The sequence below is a fragment of the Bos mutus genome, chromosome 3 (genome assembly GCF_027580195.1).
Source record: "Bos mutus isolate GX-2022 chromosome 3, NWIPB_WYAK_1.1, whole genome shotgun sequence".
Taxonomy (NCBI): Eukaryota; Metazoa; Chordata; class Mammalia; order Artiodactyla; family Bovidae; genus Bos; species Bos mutus.
Genome location: NC_091619.1, coordinates 89,116,021 through 89,131,682, shown reverse-complemented (window position 1 = coordinate 89,131,682; position 15,662 = coordinate 89,116,021). Strand labels below are relative to the sequence as shown.

General features: G+C 36.9%; 1 protein-coding gene across 4 annotated transcripts in view; it reads right to left on the bottom strand.

Moving 5' to 3' along the window:
• The window catches only part of USP24 (ubiquitin specific peptidase 24), a 155,930-nt gene that overhangs the window by 94,289 nt on the left and 45,979 nt on the right, over positions 1-15,662 (bottom strand). For all 4 annotated transcript variants that reach the window (XM_070367968.1, XM_070367966.1, XM_070367969.1 and 1 more), the window contains exons 5-16: positions 14,870-14,992; positions 9,599-9,634; positions 9,205-9,270; positions 6,788-6,853; positions 4,292-4,366; positions 3,569-3,727; positions 2,315-2,429; positions 1,971-2,074; positions 1,326-1,433; positions 1,047-1,142; positions 798-959; positions 547-594 (exon numbers count right to left, since the gene is read on the bottom strand). In XM_070367968.1, the coding sequence (XP_070224069.1) occupies positions 547-594; positions 798-959; positions 1,047-1,142; positions 1,326-1,433; positions 1,971-2,074; positions 2,315-2,429; positions 3,569-3,727; positions 4,292-4,366; positions 6,788-6,853; positions 9,205-9,270; positions 9,599-9,634; positions 14,870-14,992 (1,158 nt within the window). The remainder of the gene's footprint in view (positions 1-546; positions 595-797; positions 960-1,046; positions 1,143-1,325; positions 1,434-1,970; positions 2,075-2,314; positions 2,430-3,568; positions 3,728-4,291; positions 4,367-6,787; positions 6,854-9,204; positions 9,271-9,598; positions 9,635-14,869; positions 14,993-15,662) is intronic.

The window sequence follows — 15,662 nt, the reverse complement described above, 5'->3', positions numbered from 1 at the left end:
CTGGAGGGGAAGGGCTCCTATGCACTCATCCCTATGCAGTCCCAGCAGCAGGTGCTCACGGAACAATCACTCTTTTAAGATCTTTAGGACCACATCTGAACCAAGCATCCAAAAATGACTACATGCCAGCACTGAATGAACCTCCTTCTCCCCTTCTTTCTCTCTTCTGACTCTTGGGAATTCCTCCATTTCTCTCGTACGGGAGAAAAATGGGCACGATATTTATTAAACTTGTGCATATTTTGGATTTAATTTTAAAAAGAAAAACTAAGTTGAAGGTCTTATAATCTTATGAAAATAATATAGTAAAACTACTCTTTGAATGGAACCCTGGGATTTTTTCCCTTTGTGAGTCAATAATTCCCCAAGCTTTAAATAATAAAGCACAGGTCATAAGAAAATATTCAAACAGCAGTCTGTATCTGAATACTACTTGAAAAAACACTGTAATAATTTACTATTATCTTAAAATTATAACTCAATTTATTAAATAGAATTATTAAATTAGTATACCTTTTACTTTATACCTCATCTGCAAATTCTTACCTTGAATCCATCCTTCTTGTTTTTATCCAGACCTGACCATTCTCCAGGCTGAAAATTAATTTTAAGAAAAATGTAAGTAACTTGATAAAAGCAGTACCTATAATTTCCCAATTTTGGACTCAAAGATTAAAGAGCTTCCATGCAGGACATTTAGCTTAATTTAAACAATAGGGGAGGAAAATTATTTGGTTCTAATTGCTCAGACAATACTATTACTCTAACAACAAAACTAGACCAAAGGTAAAACCAACCCTTTTAATATCTTCTATGCATTTAATTATGTAGCTCCTCTTGATTGCTTCTTTCACTGCATACGCATCACTAAGGATTGTCAGATGCTCCTCCAAAGCTTGCTGAATAAGGCTACTGGGCAGCGTGGGGAGATGAGCCAGTTCCCAGAGCACATCCAACACCTACGGTAAACCACATGTGATGAGCCAGCCCATATGCAAATAAAGCTGCTTTAAGCGCTTATAGCTAGAAAAATTTGATTTTCCTGCCTTTCCAGAAGTGGTCTCAAAGCGAGCTTCCCGGCCTATTCGTCCAATAAGGCTCAATAGCTTCTGTCTCACTCTATCGCTCTCAGTCTCCCAGCTCTGCAGAACGAAAAAGACAAGACATACGAATTGCTCCCCAGTCCGTTTTGATCACACTGGCAAAATATGCAGAAACTTTAAACTTGAGCTAAAAAAGTTTAAGAAGAGTATGGTTAAATATTGCTAATCTAGAGGAAGAAGACCTCATTTTAGAAAAATTCAAAAGCACATTTGAGCACATACCTTCTGAATAAGAACAAACAAATGATTAAGCTGATCTGAATTAAACTTGACAGCTGCTGCAGCAATAATAGTATGAATGTTCTCAATCACAGTAGATGATTGTCCTGACTAGAAAAGAAGACATTGGGGAAAAAGTAAAGTCTTGGAATCTGGAAAAATACAAGTCTTTCCCCAGAGATATACAGAAGCAAAAGTAAAACACTAACAAAGATAAATTGATTCTAGACTATCAGCATACACTTGCATGATAAAACTGGTAAGACTACACGAAGCAACCATTATTAGTGGTTATCAGATGGCCTTATTTTAATTTCTTCAAGCATTAAATCTCTAAAAAGAAAAAAAGATGAGAATCAAATTCTCAATCTGACATATTCATTTCAAGAGGAGAACAAAATATTTTCAACTGGCTTAAAAACAATTTATACTGATTAAGTTTACAAGAAATACATACTAATCTTTCACATTTTATTAAATGATCTTGAGGGCTTCAGTTGAGAGTATTATGTACCTCATTTTAAAATCTGCTCATAGATATTTTGAGTTCAATTAATATTTATTTATCCATGGACAGTAAGTCACCATCCTTCTCTTTCTCTGATAAAAAATGTCAGAAAAGGGCAAAAGCAATTCTGATCAACTTACCTGTATCTTCCAAATTTTAGTGAGCTCATCTAATGACAGTTTACTGCCCAAGAGTTCAATAATTCCCTTTATACGATCACAGTATTGTGCTTGGTCTATGTTGCCTAAAAGAAGAAACACCAGAGAGGCAGACAGATAATGAACGCTGACTTTCTAAACACGATTCTATTAATTCAAAGCAACAGTAACTTGCTATAAGATTATTTAAAGGCTAGTACAAAATAAAGATGACAATAGAAAAAATAAATAAAGGCTAATATAGTCAAAGCAACAATTTCATACATTTTTAACACAAAAGTATATTATTTATGAGTTAGGTAATTTTTTAAAGCAAGTTAACTTACCTTCCAATGCGATTGACAGAACTGAATTTTCAACTAGCCAATCTAACAATCTGTCTGTATCTATAGCATTCTTCACAGATTTGGATAAAGTGCTATCTTCTATGAGTTTGGTTACCTAAAAAGACAGGATTATTGTGATTTAATCTAATGCAAATATTCATAATCAAAATCTTCACATATATCTTGTGACTTTTACAGTATTACAATGTAGTCTGATAATTAGCCTAAATGTATCAAAGGCCAGTTATTAGAAGTTAATAGACTACCTATTTTTAATGTCTTTAAAAAGAACACAGAGCTCACATTCCCTGGGCCACAGCTGACTGGCTCAGGGAAGCACATCTGACCCAAACTTCAATCAGAGCATGTCTCCAAATTCTACACTTGGGACCAGAGAGAAACCATCAGTCCTTCCCTGGTCATGGGAACTATCCATGGCCATGTCTACCTTATGAAGACGCCACTCTGCATGGAGAGAAAGAACAAAGAAAAGCAGAGATAAGAACCTGGACAGAGTCCTGGCAGTGGTTTGGTCTTGGATTCTAGTTGGTCCTGTTGCCCACATGTGTCTCTGACCTTATGAGGTTTAGCTATTTTTATGAGATAGCCCTGCCTTCTTTTATTAAATTCTTCTTCTAATTTAAAATAATTCAAGAATCACTCAAATGATCAAGTGATTCACTCAAGAATCAAGAGTTACTTGTAGCCAAGAATCCTAATTAGTACAAAACTGAAAGAAAATAATTGTCATTATGGCTGAACTCTATTGGCCCCACCTATCACTCACCAAAACCAACTATGCTCCTGGAAAGTTTAGGAAGCTGCAAGATCTTATTTCCATCATTTTGCTTAGACCACTCCAGTTGTAAACAAAACAAAATTTTGCCCGAACCCCAGTTAAAAGATTTGGTTTAAGTAAGTGCATATCTGAAATATAATAAAAGGAATTATACCCTTGGGGTAAAAAGTAAACCTCAAACTTCATATTCCAAGGAATTGTGTTCCAGAAAAATCTCACTAAAACACTGAATACTTCATAGGATGAATTCTGAACGTAATACATATGAAAGTATTACTTTATTAACAGACATGTAAACATAGACCATTTTATATATAATCACTGTTATCTCTTTTAGTGGGATTACAAGAAATTATTATTTTTTATTTCCCAACATTTTTACATTAATAACAAGTTGTGGAAGAACTTAAGAGTATCTATACTTTAAGTCTTCCAGAAACAAGTGCAAGACTTACTTCTTTGAGGGAATTCATTTTGGCACTGAAATGTGGTGATTTCAGCATGCGCAGCAGGATGTCTAGTCGAAGGTCGTCCACCACGGTCACCAGATCTGGTTGGAAGCGCATGCAAAGTAACTTGATGGCAGACAAGAGCTCAGGGATGCTAACCAATCTCTTTCATTTAAAAACAAAACACACACACACACACATACAGAGAAAACAAAAAGGAACCAATAAAACATTTTGATGGCAATTCTTACACACACAGGAATAAAGGACATATTCAGTAACCATGGTCTAGTGGTATCTGATATTTCACATGGTTGATGAACTACATTCTGCTTTTAACCAAAAATCAGTGCACGAGTGAGCAAAGAAAAGAGAAGGGGTCTGAGAGAAAGTCAAGGCAGAAAAAAATGAATCATAGAACAACTCTGGATAGCTTTTAGTACCAAATTATTTTAAAGCTTCTTCAATGCTATACCAATTGTACTACTATCAAAACCAGCATGTTGGTTAAATTCTTAATGGTGTCACTTACTGAGAACCCTCCATTCATTTTATTGACTGTTATTGACCAAAATAACATTTTTTTGGTCAGGAAATGTAAAATTAATTTAATGTGAGCTGTATGTGACCAGAATCCAAAGAGCAATGGTATGTGAACCCTGCCCCAAGTCCTGGTTGTGCTTCTGTGGACCAACATGCGCTGCGATCGCGTGACTGGAGGTGCATTACCTTGTCTTTGAGGTCCTTTTCCTCCACACTCCGCACATCCTGGATTGTATTAAGGATGACTGGGTCTAGCATGGGCTGTAGGAAAAAAGTGCTAAAGTTAATAAGGACCCCTGAATCTGTCCTTAAACTAGAGAGGAGATACTTCTTCATTCACATTTCACAAAGAAGAAGGTACAATGCAAAGATCTGAATCTAGTATCAGACTACCACTAACTAACTAACACCATCCCAAGTAAACCCTTTTAACTGATTCTGAGCCTCGGCTTCTTTACTATCATATGGGTGCAGTTCCTCTTTACTTTCTTATAAGGGGCCTTTGAAGAGCAGCCAAAGACAACCAAAGACACACAGACTGACTTAAAGTATTAAACACGAGTATCATTTGGAATAAAGTATTTTGCATTTGATTTTTAAAGAATAAATAGAAGCACAAACCACAAAAATATGATGCTTTTAATGTAAATGAGGCCTACAGATAAGACTCATACAACATACTGTTCCTGAATGGTAGCATAGCCAGATAACTAACTCTAAGTAATATATGAGAAGTAGTGAAAAATTAGCAAGGTCTAAATGATCACTTGTCTTTTAAGTAAAATAAATTTTTTTTTAAGTAAAATAAGTTTTAAACTTATCTGGTGACTAGAAAATATTTGGCTATCAAAGCAAGAACACATTAGCAATGAATTAAAATGCCATCATGCAATCATCCACATAGAATTCCCTTATTTACACTTATGCCAACTGTATAGTGAAAACTGAGGGCTGTCAGGGTAAGAGGCAAGTCACACTGCTCTTGTCAAGCATGTGCCAGCCTTACTTAGCTTTCACCGCAACTCTGTGAGACAGGTATGGGTTACTACTACTTTACAGATAAATAAGGAAGCAAGTCCCAGGGGTCACGTTAGTCTTCTAAAGGAGCAAGTGTTAGAGACAAGTATTAATGTACATAACTACAGCATGAATTTATTGCTGAGAGAATTTAAGGTTGGATGTGTTGTTTCAGTTGCTACCGCAGGAAGTTAAACATACTTTGGTTGGAAATTCATAAACTTTTTTTTAAAGAACACTGTGCTAAGAGAAGGCAATGGCAACCCACGCCAGTACTCTTGCCTGTAAAATCCCATGGACAGAGGAGCCTGGTAGGCTGCAGTCCATGGGGTTGCTAAGAGTTGGACACAACTGAATGACTTCACTTTCACTTTTCACTTTCATGCGTTGGAGAAGGAAATGGCAACCCACTCCAGTGTTCTTGCCTGGAGAATCCCAGGGACGGCGGGGCCTGGTGGGCTGCCGTCTATGGGGTTGCACAGAGTCGGACACGACTGAAGTGACTTAGCAGCAGCAGCAGCAGTGCTTATATATAAAGCCTGGAATTCTAAAGAATTTAGTATTAATTAGCAGTTGGAATATCTGCACTAAATCTCTTTTCATGGAGCAATGCATGGATAAAGAGTATGCACTTAAAATTCAATCCTGGCTTTGATTATTAAAAAGCCAATTATTAAATTGCTAATATAGATTATTAAATTATTAAGTCAAATCATTTTGCCTCTTTATGTTTCAGTGTTTCACTACAAAACAAATGATTATATTCATATGCTTATAAGTGAGAGAACACTGCATGTCTCTAAAGACCTTAATATCAGAATCAAGAAATACTTAGTCACTCTGCTTCATTTAAATAATTTTGCAGAATTACTCTGAAATCTAAAGAAGGCACTTAAAACTTAGAAATTTCCAGAACCTACTAAAAAAAAAAAATCCCATTTCCCTTGTTAAAATGGCCCTATGTACACTAGACATTAGAAATGAGGAACAGTGCATACTATGCTCCCAAAGGACACTAAGCTTTCAAAACCATTTACGGTGATTTTTAAAAAATCTCTGTGACAGCTAAGTTTCACAGACATATTTTTATAAAGAAAATAATAAATGGAGGTATTTCAACATGACATTTTCTTCAGTAAAACTTGTTAACTGAAATGGAAAGGCAACCAGAAAGTGCACTGGGCCCTAAGCATCAGAAAGCTCAACACTCACAGCTCTGACTATCCTATGACCTGCTGACATGCAGACAAGATGCGCTGTCAAACTGCTACTCAGATTCTCAGTGACTTGGCTAGAGGCAGCCCAGCAGGCCACTCAACACTGTTTAACGTAATGCTGAATCCATAAATAATCCTGTGAAGGGGGTAGGGACATATGCCACCTATTTTACAGTGAAGAAAGTGGGGGGGGGGAGCTATAATCTGTAATTGTATTTGATAAAATGATAAATTGAAAAGATAAGTAACTTTAAATGTTTAGACGTTACCTATAACTTATTAATCACTTTTATTTATCTTCTGATAAAAATTTCACTACAAGGATAGCTAATTAAAAAAAAGCAGTTATTCTGATAGGCAAATTCTGAACAACCTGATAAAATGATAATTTTTACTGTTTGTATGCCTTAGATCACTTTTGAAATAAGTGTAAAATGGTTTATCTTACCTGTACCACTGAGGAATTGAGGTACTCTGCACATACCCCTAAGGGCTGCACTAGTGCTGAGACTGCCTGAAAAAAAGACAGCAAATGTGAGAAATAAATGTGAGCAAGTTCTTTCCTTTCAACATTAAACAAATCCTTTTTTATATGTCAGAGAACATTTTATACTCTTGGGCAGGAAAAGCTGATATAAAGATGTCAATTCATTTAAATTATTGTAGAAATTTAATGTAACTTAAATCATACTATGCCAATAAAACTTCTTTCAAGGCTTGGATGAGATGATTCTAAAGTTCACATTGTAGAATAATAAAAATTTTTATTTGAAAAACGAGAGAATAGTGGGGGAAGGAATGAAATGTGCCTTTAATGTGCCTTTAACAAAGAAAACATTTAAGACTTTCATTAAGAAATCTATAAAACTTTACAGAAATACATAAATGGTCCAAATAAATGAGGAAAGATCATGTTCTTGAAGGGAAAGGACTAGTACTATAGACATGTCAATTCTCCACACATGATCTTGGTGGCACTTTCTGCAGGAGATCCTGACACGTTGCCTATATTCGGAAGAATAAAAACACGAGAATGATCAAGAAAATCTGATAAAAGGAAGATGCTGAGCAAAGCTGGCACCACCAATAATGAAAATAGTGGAGAAACAGTATCAAAAAATGACAGAAGTCCAGGAACAATTCACGTATAATGTATACACACACTCAGACATTTGATAAAGTCAACAAACCAAAATAGTGAAAAAAAAAAAAAAAAAACCTTGTAGGAAAAAAAAAAAAGGAATGTTCTTCAGATCTTAAAACAATTAGTTACCCTTTTGGAAGAAAATAAAACTGGATTTCTATCTTATGTGACATATATAAATAAATTCTAAATGAACTCAAGAACTAAGTTTAAAAAATGAAATTGTTTTGAGTATAAAATGAAATGAGTACTGTTATAAACTTTGAGATGGCAATGAGAACACCCCTCAAGCAAATTAGAAAAATTTTAAGCCATTAGGGAAAAACTGACACAAAACGACACCATCAGCAGAATGAAAAAAGAAGGGAAAAATCTTAGAGAAATCTTTAGCCTCAAGACATCTGATAACAATGAGGACAAGCCTAGATTTCTATATATCCCCCATTAGCCAATTTTCATCAAGTAGGGGAGAAACTTCGAGCTTCTCTGTTTGTTTAAATACACTTTGCAGGAAATTAGTGAGTGTTTCATTTAACCTTTAAAAAAAAGGAAGTCTATTTCTATTATTGCCCAGTGACCTACATAGCCAGTTCTTGAGAAATAAGCAAGCTGGATAAAACCCTCTATCTGAATAGGTTTTGTTTTGTCTTGCTTTTTCAGTCACTACCTATTATCTTCCAGGTCAATAAAGTCCTTGCTCACATACTTGATCCGTTTAATGGGGATCAAAATGACAGCCTAACAACCTAGTCAAGGTTCAGGGAGGGAGAAGAGGCCTCTGACCAGTGTCACTACAAGTATTCACGATCTGGTTGACCTCTGATCTTCAAGAGTAAGCAGCGGGCAGCTAGCAATAGTCTATTACCAAGCAGGGCGCCAGTCTCTCCTTGACTGTTGTTACTACCCTCATGCAAAGATGGACCAACGCGGTTAGCTGACAAGCCATGGTCCCACAGAAATAACGGGTATTACTCCAAGCACAATTTGTGTCACTTAGGCATATTATTTTACAACATCATTTTCTACTCTGGTCAATTCGCAGTAGCTGCCACAGTGTCTTCTACATGGCAAGTACGTAATAAGTAGTCTCTAACTGAATGATTAGAGAACAGAATGAAGTGCTTTCAGTTACAAACAAGTAGTCTGTGAAAAATTAAAGATGAAGTTATTCCCCTTACCATAAGGTAAAATTTTTTGAGAAAGTGAAGTTGACATGAAAACATACTGGTACTACACCTGAGGGGTGATTCTAAGCTCCAGGTACAGCCCTTTATTACCTACGAATCTCTGTAATACCAAAAAGCTGACTAAACGATGTTAAAATATTTTATTTGCTTCTGGTACTATCAATAAATTGTGACTTAACTGAGGCATAAGATTGCTATGTACACATATACTTGCCACACACAGCAATTATCCCTAAACAGCAAGATAATTTCATATAACCACTACAAGTAAGGAGTTAAGAGAAAAACATCACAAGGAGAAATGAATGTGGTGGAAAAACAAAAAAACACAACCAAATGCTCTACACTACAATTTGGTTATTATGATCAAGAAAGAGTAAACATTTCTGTGGTTATCAGAACCATGGGAGCTACTCCCATAAAGATTAACTTGAGTTTTAACATTTAATTTAATGTGTCCAATGTCCCAGGGGTTACACAGCAACCTCAATAAAGTGAACTTCCACACTGTGTACATACAACGGTTTAACTTACCCCAAGTTCTATATCTTCTGAATGAAGCTTGGCTTGGATTGCTGCAAATCCACCTAATTCTCCAAACTGAGAAGAAAAAAGGTATACATTAATTTTAAAATACTATACTTTAATAATTTACCAAGCAACTACAGCTCACATTCTACTTTATCAATGTGCTTATAACCCTGGTCTTCAGAGTCACCACAAAGATAATTGTAATGCTCCTGTGATACACTACAGGAGATGTACTAAGTCCTAAAGCTGATGTTTATCTGTTTAAACAGCACATATAAAAAAGAGGAAGAAATGATAAAACATATTTGATTATTCTTTGTAGCTGTCATCTACCTAAAACTCTAGGAAAGCTCATTAGAAAATGAAAAACATCCCCATATTAATAAAAGCTGTATACCTTATTTACCAAATCCACAACCCATCCATGAGGCTCCTATGAGAAAAGAAAACAGAAATTGAAATGGCAATACAAAAACTTCCCTACTAACTCTCGTATTTCTATTATCCTAAATCAGAAAGTTGGAAAAAAATTTAACATTATTTCAAAAGGTTTTCCCAAATGTTTCTTCATGTGAATCTTTGACATTACTGAAAACAATCTTATAAGTAAGTCTGTATTTTGATGGGACTGCTACAATACAAAGCATTTATGCATTTTGGGTAGGTGAGATCAGTTGTTTAAGCTTTCTGAGGTACAGGATAAATAATTATTAACTCAGAGTAGCAAATCAAGAATCAAGACATTAAAGATTTAGTCCCAGCTGTACCATTAATTAGTGTCCTAGAGTAAGCACTTCTTTTCTCCTCCTTTTCTTCCTTTATTTCCTCTCTCAAGCATTCACTGTTCTAGAAGCTGCATAATGTTCCAGTGGCTGGATACAGAACAGCAATGAAGAAGAGATGTGCTACCTGCTTTCATGGAATTCATATTCCAGCAGGGTCGATAAAGACAAGTAAACCAACACATAATTCATTCAGGTTGTGCATTTCCACAAAAGGTCCTCCAATGAGAAATAAGAGCCCACTCTGTTCAGAGTGGTGGTCATAGAAAATCTCTTTGAAAAGGTGGTATTTAATCTAGAACTTAAAGGATGAGACAGATTGAGCCATTCAAAGAACAGTCCAGGCAGAGAGGCTAAAATGGAAAAGGCCCTGTTTGGGGAAGGCAGAAAAGCCTACCTTCATTTGAAAAACGGAGCAGCAACTCTCCCACCTGGGAGGTGGTGAGCAGGGGAGAATGGCAAAGATTAAATTGTAGAGAGAAGAAAAGCTGGAACATGCAGAAATTTGTAGACTGTGATTAGAAGGAAAGCAACAGAGGTGTTTAAAGAAGAAAATGATACATTTTATGTTTTAAGGGGACTCTTACACTTATGTGGAGAATGGAAAGGAAAGGATGAATGAGAAAGTAAAAAGCAGAGATACCAGAGGGAAGACTAGTGTAGTAATTAGGCAGGACATGATGGTGTTTGGAGTGGGATGGTGGCAGAAGAAACAGAGAGACGTCAACTGAAAATCTATGTGAGATTAAATCAAAGGACCTGTTTATGGTTTGGATATGAATACGAATCATGGCTGATTCCTATGTTTTCAGCTTGGGCATCTAGGTAGATGGTGATGCCATTTACTGAAAAGGTGGAGAATGAAGTCTGGGGAAAAATAATGAAGTTCTGCTTCAGGCACAGTCTGAGATGTCTCTGTGGTAACCAAGTGGAGACAGCTGGCTCTTCAAGTCTGCTGTGCTTAGGAAAGAGGTCTGGGCCACAGAGATATAAAGCAGAGGACCATCAGCACAAAGATGACATTTAGATCTCTAAGAATGGAAGCTATTTCTTACAGGGAGTATGGTGAACGAAGAGAAGAAGGCTCTGGATGAGTCAAGAAAGGAGAGGTAGCTGAGGGGGCAGGCAGAGAGCAAGAGACTGTAGGGAAGGAAGTTTCAAGGAAGAAGAAACTGACCACTGATGCCGACTGGGGCAAGAGACAGTTTCTCCGGATCTAGAAGCACAGTACCTTAATGACAGCAGTTTCAGGGAACTGGTGGCAGAAGGAGGAGGGATGGAACGCCTAGAAGATCTAATGGAGACTTCAGTCTAGTTGCCTCAAACATCTCTCCAACTGAAAACAACTAACAGGAAACATTTAAGGGCTTCCCTGGTAGTTAAGAATCTCCCTTGCAATGCAAGGGACTCCGGTTCAATCCCTGGTCTAGGAAGATACCACATGCTGCGGAGCAACTGAGCCCATGCACCACACCTACTGAGCCCACGTGTGCAACTGCTGAAGCCTGCAGGCCTAGAACCCGTGCCCCACAAGAGAAGTCACCACACTGCAACTACAGAGCCCCCACTCACTACAACTGGAGAAAGCCTGCTCACAGCAACAAAGAGCCACCGCAGCTTAAAAAAAATCTTAAATTAAAAAAAAAATCTTTTAAAACATAGAACTGAGTTGGTAAAACGTCCTCAGAAGTGTAACCAAAAAAAAAAAAGAGAGAGAAAGCAGAAATCCTGTGAAGTAAACAAGCCGTGAGGCCAGCTATCATGCTGCAGGCATCTATGGAACTGAGGAGATCTCTAGCTTCCATTTTCATAGCCTTACGGTGGCTCAGAAGCAGGACACAATGCCAGCATAGGGCTCAGAGACTAAGAAGAGGCTGTCACATAAAGCAAGAACCCAAAGCACTACAGCCTGAATGTAAGGTGAACTGAAATAAACTTACTGTGGAATGGAAACAACAAGCCTACCTTGACTCTGCTACTGGATGGTGAGGAGAAAAAAATTCTCCAGGAATTTATAAACATCTAATTGCCCTCACCTGGCCTTGCTGCTCTAATTCAAATTGACTTTATGGTCTGAAAAACCTTAAGTTGAATATTTATTCTAAAGTGGTCCCAAACCATAGTATTCCCAGGCACCCAGAAGAAGTAAATGCTTTTTGGAGGAAAGAACTTGCAACTCAGGCCTCAGAAAATGTTCCTAAATTCCAAGAAACGTAAGTTCATAGAAAAATAAAGAAACAAGTATAAATACGTTTTTCTACACACACATAAACAAACAAGTGAGTAAAAGTTGGCAGAATCAGACCAGCTTTTAGATATCAGACAGAGAATATAAGTTAAGCATTAAACAAGGAGGAAACTGAAAATATGACTCAAGAATATGAAATAATTAGAAACAAGCAGAGTCGAACTGGACCACAGATCTGAAAAACGTCATCGCAAATGCTGCACAGGAAAACAAACAGATACAATATATGAAAGAGGTCAAGGGACATAAGGACAGGATGAGAAGGCTGAACATGCAGCCATAGTTCTAGAAGAAGAGACTATTGGGGAAAAGGCAGTATTTTAAAAGGTAATGGGTGAGAATTTTCCAGAATTGATACAAGATATACATCCTTAGTTTGGGAAATTCAATGCATCTGAGGCAAAATAAACAAAAAGAATATCTCAGTTAACTGCAGTGAGAGTCTAACTGCCAAATATCTAAAAGAAATAGATCTCAAAAAACAGCCATGAAAAGAGACTTCTTAAAAACAAACAATAGTCAGACCATCAGTCAACTTTCAAAAGCAATACTCAAAGCCAGAAGACACTGAAATGATATCTGTGATATTCTGCCACAAAACATATGTCAATCTAGAATTTAAAACCCAGAAAAAATGTTCTTCAAGTAACAGAAAATAAAATCAAAGTTAGGCCATCAAAAACAAAGACTCAGTCACCAATGGACCCCTTATGAGAGGACAATTTACAGGATGTACTCCAGGAAGAAGAAAAATTATCCCAACGGAAGGCCTGAAATACAGACGAAATGGTACACAAAGAGGCAGCATGTAAACAGGGCTGAGTCAAAGCACCGCATAAAATAAGGTTGATGGTACCTATTTGAGGGGAATAAAATGAGATAGGAGAGGACTAAGACAATGCGTAATAAAGACAAAAGGATGAGTCAGGTGAGGAAGGAGCACACAGAACATACTAAGGTTTTCATGTACTGCTCAGAGGAGTGTAAAGATAGTGATGAAATGTATGCTTTGTTTTTTATAAGTTAAAATGTCAGCGTAAGCACTAAAAGAATAACTGAGAGGGAAGGACATGGAAACTTTCATCTGGTTGGTTGTGAAGAGGGACAGAGCACAATGCTGAAGCTAGAGATGGATGCAGTATCAAAGGCGGAATTTTTAAAGACGGGAAAATACTAGACCACGTAATACACAATGGGAGTAATCGATGAAGAGAAAAAAACTGAGCATACCAAAGAGAATAGAAATGCTAAGGTGTAAAATGCTTGAGAAGGCAACAGGAGAGGAGAGGGTGTATAGGGCCTTTGTAGGAGAGAGAATTCCTTTCATGGTAATGAGAGGAAATTAGAGACTGAACGTTTCTGGGTGTCTGTTGCTGCATATATAAATTGGGCAGGGGAGAGAAAGAACATTCGCTGAGTACTTACTAAAGTGACCCACTGTGTTCAGTGTTTTTGTATACATTTGTCATTTAATAGTCACGACAATATTGAAGATGAGATTTTAATATCTTGAGAGGCAAGGCTATATAAAGAATGCGGACTATGGAGCCAGCTCACATAGGTCCCTGCTGTAACAAGGCTTGTGAATTTAGACAAGTAGTTAACCTCTGTGTGCCTCAAATTTCTCATCTACAAAATGGGGGTAAAAATAATACCTAACTCACAGAGTTGCTGTGGAGGTTAAATTCCACAGGATATACTCACTGTCCTTTCCACTCAGCTCTCACCTCCTCCCTGGAGTACTGCCTGACCCTCCAAGGTGGCAACTCCTTTCCCTATATCCCGTGAATAGCACATTATTATTACACTTGCACCTGTTGTTTGTTACACTGTGATTTTTTTTTAAAATTTCCTATTTCCTCCACTATGCTGTAAGTTAGAAACCATGTCTTATTACTCTATACTAAGGGCAAGAACTATCTATGCAAGAACTATTTATTTATATCTCCAAAACCTAGAATAATGCCAGACACACAGCAGATGTTCAACAAATGATCACTGAACTGAACCTCTGCTTCTACTAAAGCAATGGACAAGTTTCTTATCTACTATGTTGACTTCTTTCAAATATTTCTCCAAAACCAAAACAGTGTTTGATCAACAAACTGTTGGAATTATGTGCTCTTTATGTGGGTATGTTATTGGCACATTGTAGACCTTTAAATATAAAATGAAGATATTGGCCTGTGCTTGAAAAAAAACAAAAGCTTTAAAGCTTGTGGAGTTTAGGAGAAAATTATACATGAGATTAATTATTATTTTTTCTAGCAATAACTAGTCATTTCAAGTAATTTCAAATGCTCTAGCTTCTCAAATGTCTCTAAGAAACTGGGACACCCATTAAACAGGGGCTCTGGTAATTCAATAAATAGGGCACTTTTCATGTCATGCAGTTATTTCTTATTCACCAAACGTTTCAAATCTATAAAGTTCCTCATGAAGTTAATTAACAGCTATGGAAAAATATGCAATAGCTGAAAAAACTGTTGAAATATTGAGCTATTTTAAGAGCTACATGGAGTATTTGCCATTTCTCATGGGCTATTTTAATCTTTCCATGTAAACTGTCATTTTTGTAGCAGACAAAATCTTTTTCAATACGTTTATTTATAAAACTATGAAACAGAACTACGTTTACCTTTTGGAAAGTAGATACAGGTGAAACAGCAAACATATTTCCCTCTCCAAATACTTCTGCCCAATTCCTCTGAGACACTTTCATTCTGTTTTTAAAATGGTATTCATTATCAGGATTGAAAGCCTAGATTCAAAGAGAACAGAGAAACATTATTATTAGCTATTTCTATAGCAACACATATTAGCATTAGAAAAGAAGATAAAAATATCACCTTGGACTTCCTCATTAATGGAATCTTTCAAGTACCTCAACAAAACATACTCCTTAGCAAGTGCTGAGGAGCAAATGGCCAAAGTACTACTCTCCTGCTTCGTTCAATGTTTGCTACAGGGAAAGAGGAGGAGGGCTTAGGACCAGAGGTCTGATCCAAGGCAAGGGGAAGCCAACGCTGCAAACGTCCTAGGGCCGCCACCAGTAGAGATGGGCACTAAGGCAGCGAAGACAGAAGTTAGGAGGCAGGGACTTCCCGGCAGTCCAGTGGTTAAGACTCCATGCTCCCAGTGCAAGGGGCATGGGTTGTATACCTGATTGGGGAACTAAGATCTTGGATGCTGCATGAGACAGCCCCAGCAAAAAAAGTTATGAGGGAACACACGAGCCCCACTTCCTCTTGCAGCTACTGTTACTAATCAGAGGAAAGCCTGGAAACCAAACTACATCAGCACCCTATATGATAGTATTTGTGATGTGAATAATAAGGGAGACAAAAGGAAAGCTATTTAATCATTCTAATTAATCATTAAGCAATTTAATAATTTTATTCATTCTATTTAATGCATTTCTTTAAAACTGA